Source organism: Lupinus angustifolius, chromosome LG03, assembly GCF_001865875.1.
Source record: "Lupinus angustifolius cultivar Tanjil chromosome LG03, LupAngTanjil_v1.0, whole genome shotgun sequence".
NCBI lineage: Eukaryota > Viridiplantae > Streptophyta > Magnoliopsida > Fabales > Fabaceae > Lupinus > Lupinus angustifolius.
In genome coordinates, this window is record NC_032011.1 from 27,196,482 (window position 1) to 27,201,084 (window position 4,603).

The 4,603-nt window shown below is 31.8% G+C and overlaps 1 protein-coding gene across 1 annotated transcript; it reads left to right on the forward strand.

Annotated features, from left to right (window-relative positions):
* LOC109344281 (probable isoaspartyl peptidase/L-asparaginase 2) lies at positions 356–2,896 on the forward strand. The gene is made up of 4 exons (XM_019582990.1): positions 356–532; positions 907–1,140; positions 1,593–1,679; positions 2,300–2,896. The coding sequence occupies exons 1-4, from the start codon at positions 371–373 to the stop codon at positions 2,792–2,794; spliced, it is 978 nt and encodes a 325-aa protein (XP_019438535.1). The 5' UTR covers positions 356–370; the 3' UTR covers positions 2,795–2,896.

The following is a 4,603-nucleotide window of genomic DNA, read 5'->3' on the forward strand; positions in this document are numbered from 1 at the left end:
GTAGTACCAAAAATATTCTTAAAATTACTCGGTTTTAAACTTGTGGTCCAACAATTATGTTTTTTCTTAAATGTTGATTAATAATTAATAATCTTTATAAAGAATGGTCTATTACCAATGAATCAAATTGACATTTTGAGTCTAATAAAGTAAAACCTGTTGTTTTCCAACGCAGTTACACCCTGGTGATAAGAGAAGAGAATTGAAACCAAAAATTTTGAGCAGTGTGGGCACGCCCTGGGAAACCCAATTTAACTTCAATCCATAAACACTTGAAATCCGAAACTGACTATAAAATGCAATTATCTACCGAATAAAATGGCATTGAAGTCTCCGCACACATTAAACACATTAGCAGAGACAAAGAGACATGGGAGGTTGGGCTATTGCTGTGCATGGTGGCGCTGGTGTTGACCCTAATCTCCCTCTCCAGCGTCAGGAACAAGCGAAACAACTCCTCACGCGCTGTCTCAATCTTGGTATATCTGCTCTTCGTTCTAATGCTTCTGCCATCGATGTTGTCGAACTTGTGGTATGTTAATGTTATTATGTCTACCTACTACCAACATAACAACAAACACAAGCACACTTTAGTGTTATTCCTACCTAGTACCAACATGCTCTAGCATATATATCTTTCTTTTGCCTTTACGTAATTACTCCATCCCAATAACAAGCGTTATGTTGCCACTCTCTAAACCCTATACAAGTTATTTAATAATTCTATATAATGAAACCGTTTAGTTCATGCATGTCTTGTTCCAAACGAATGTTCATGTGAATCGTAGTTTATTCCGTTTCAATATTAAAATCTACTTTATTTTTTGTCCAAGTTTTTAGGATTATGAATGTTTGTTTTTTATATTCACATTTTAATCATAATTTATGTCAATTTATTTGTGTCAGGTGAGGGAATTAGAAACAGATCCATTGTTCAATTCAGGACGTGGAGGTGCCCTGACAGAAAAGGGGACTGTGGAGTTAGAGGCCAGCATCATGGATGGTTCCAAAAGACAATGCGGCGCCGTTTCAGGTCTCACAACCGTGAAAAATCCCATCTCATTGGCCCGTTTGGTCATGGATAAGTCACCACATTCTTACCTTGCTTTTGACGGAGCTGAAGATTTTGCAAGGAAGCAGGTTTTGTTGCAATCCCACGATTTTCTTACTTTAATTTTACCTTTTTTCTTTTTACTCATTTCTACCCAAATGTGTTACTTTTTATAAGAATAAAGAATTTCCTGATATCAGATAAGTTATACCTACTCGTCAACAAAAATATGTAAATATCACATATGTATTATTTTGTTTAGTTTTAGAAATATATAATATATACAATAATTTTAGTAGTTGCGAAGAGATAATTTTAAATCTTTCTTTTGTGCGCCTATTTCATGTGTTTTTATTTTATTTTATATTATATAATAAAAACCTGTCGTTGTCATGTGGTTGTCTTTTATTTTCACTGAACCCTTATTTGTGGAACTTAGTATTAGAGATTATATTCTGCTACCTTTACGAATCTATCAGTTTATAACTTGAAATAAAGATTCAGTTGCTGTCAATGAAGTGTTATCAGTTGATTTTGTTAGGGCGTGGAACTTGTGGACAACGAGTACTTCATCACTCCAGAAAATGTGGGAATGCTCAAACTAGCAAAGGAAGCAAACGCAATTGTGGTACGTAAGGCATCAGTTGATAAAAAATATTATGAAAGCTATCTAATTTGGATTGTTAATCAATGCCTGTATCAATCAGAATTTACAAGAGTTATACATTGACAACATCAATCCCATATATACTCATAAACAAATAATTAACTGATACATGATAAAATTTGGGATATGTTTTAGGGCATATGTATTCATATAATAATATTTTTATAACAAACCTGGCCAACTTTGCTTTGTATCAAGTCATTTTTATAAGAAGCTAACTTCAAAATTTGTTCAGTATTGTTATTAAATAACATTACTACTTTTTTGTAAGTATGAGATCCTCAATATGGCTTCCAACTATTTCAAATTGAATGGATAATATGAACTGTAGACCTCATATAACGAGGGAAAAAACAGTCTCTGTCACTTCAACAGATTATTCTAAACAAAAGTAATCTGATAATTTTTAATGTATGATATCCTATAAGTTAGATGCATTATTTCTTAATTTATTAAATTTATTTTCATTATTTACTGCAACAGAATTTGTTTATTCTTTTTACCAAAAACACACATAGAATACATTAATAAAAAATTAGGAAATTATGATTCTGTACTTAAATCATTGCATGTGGATGCAGTTTGATTATAGAATTCCACTAGTGGGGCATGAAACATGCGGTGCTGACACTGAGAGTCCACTTCAAATGAATGGACTACCAATAAGCGTATACGCGCCTGAGACGGTAGGTTGTGTGGTTGTCGACGGTGAGGGAAGGTGCGCCGCCGCCACATCAACCGGTGGTTTAATTAACAAAATGTCCGGTCGTATCGGTGACTCACCACTCATAGGTGCTGGGACCTACGCGAGTAACTTATGTGGGGTTTCATGCACTGGGGAGGGTGAGGCAATCATACGTGGCACCCTGGCGCGTGAAGTGGCGGCGGTGATGGAGTACAAGGGTCTGGGTCTTAAGGAAGCAGTGAACTTTGTTATCGATCACCGTTTAGATGAAGGAAAAGCTGGCCTTATTGCAGTGTCCAACACTGGTGAAATTGCTTGTGGGTTTAATTGTAATGGCATGTTTAGGGCTTTGGCTACTGAGGATGGGTTTAAGGAGGTTGAAATCTGGTAGTAGTTTCTGACTCAGTGGAATCAAAATCTTTGTTGTAGGTACACTGTATGGTGATATTTTTGCCATACTTTTCAAATTTATTTAATTTTTAAGTCTGGGGCAAGGGTTGTTCTGGTACAGCCAGCTTTTATTTTAGTAAATGTGAACAAACAATAGAAACTTTTTGTCTGTTCTTTTTTTGTAATAAAAATAAGCTCGTTCCCATTTTAGTAAATGCAACTCAACTTTCAAATACACATATATCCTTTTGATTATAATGAAATTACAATTTTACCATTCAAACAAATAAAAACTATGCAATTATATCTCTATTAATGGAGAACATCCTTACTCATTGTCCCCACAATGCAGTTCCCATTTACGGCTGGCTGCCTTAAATTAAAATGGTTACCACTTACAGTTGGTCCCCTCAGAAAGGATGGATGGTGTGCTGTGATAGTAACGGTTGGCAAAATTGATGTATAGTTTTGCTAAATATCGTGCTATGTTCAAAACTTTTGATTTCTATTTTCTAATACCCCTTGAGAACTAGTGTAACTAAAAGATTTGTTGTTTGTTGTGTAGTTATAACTTCAGACGTAACTGACATCTTATATGTAGGTTATAACTTCATACGTAACTGAAATCTTACTAGCGTGTTGACTAGCACTTTGCGTCTGTCGACTCACATTCTTATTATAATATATAAACTTAAAGAAAAATATTAATTTAAGAAGATAAAAATCATTATATGATTGTTAAATATTAGTATTGTATGGAAGTTTTTATTAGTTATTAAGGAGAAATGTTAAAAAGGATAAAAATGGAATATTAAAATTATGTCATGCATGATGGTTATCACTTGTTTTGGTTTTATTAATAACTAGTGTGTACAGGCACTTCGTGCCTGCCGGCGAATACTGTTTGATACTGCATATTCAATTTTTATATATTTCATTTTTGTGAATTAAAATGTATTTGATGTGTTTGGTGTACTTTATATTATATTTTTGTGTGATTATGATAGTGTTTAATTAAATGTGAGATATGTGGTTAATTAATATATTGGTGGTAGTTGTTTAAGATTATATAGTTTTTTTGTAAAAATTAAATAATGTTAAGGGCAATATAGGAAATAAAAATTACACCATGAAGGAAATTATTTCAAGTTTTGACTTTATATATAGTATAGATATAGAAGTATAGAAATATATTCAAATAAAATTATAAAGTAGTTGAAATTTATTAAATAACAAAAGTAGGCGTATAATGTTTTATTTATTTATTTCTTCATTTTCTTTATTTCTTTGGTTTTTATTAATTAGTCAAATAATTCTTTCATAAATTATAATAAAATAAATTCTTTATAATTTTTGTTACAACATATTTGGATTTATAGTGTACTGTTTTATCTAAAATTTATTTTATTTTATCTGAATTTATTATAATTTATGTTTATCTTACTAATAAATATTTGAGTTATCAGTATCTTGTTATTTGTGTGACTTTTATTTATACTAGCGTGTTGACAGGCACTCCCGTGCCTGTCAACCCGCTTTCCTATTGTTTGTAACGTGTAGTCTGTCATGTATATTTATGAATTATAGTACTTTTGTATATTAAATAAGAGTATTTCACAATTGTGTTTATTCGAGTGTTGTAATTGAATACATTTTTTAAAAATTGAACATTCAAATAGTTTAGTAACTCACGTTTATTTTTATAGGTAAACTGTATGATTAAGACATAATCGTTGAAATAAATCCTAATATAATAAGGTCTTCATGAAATGTTTGTGAATTGCATTCTTATTTTGTAATAATGATTACA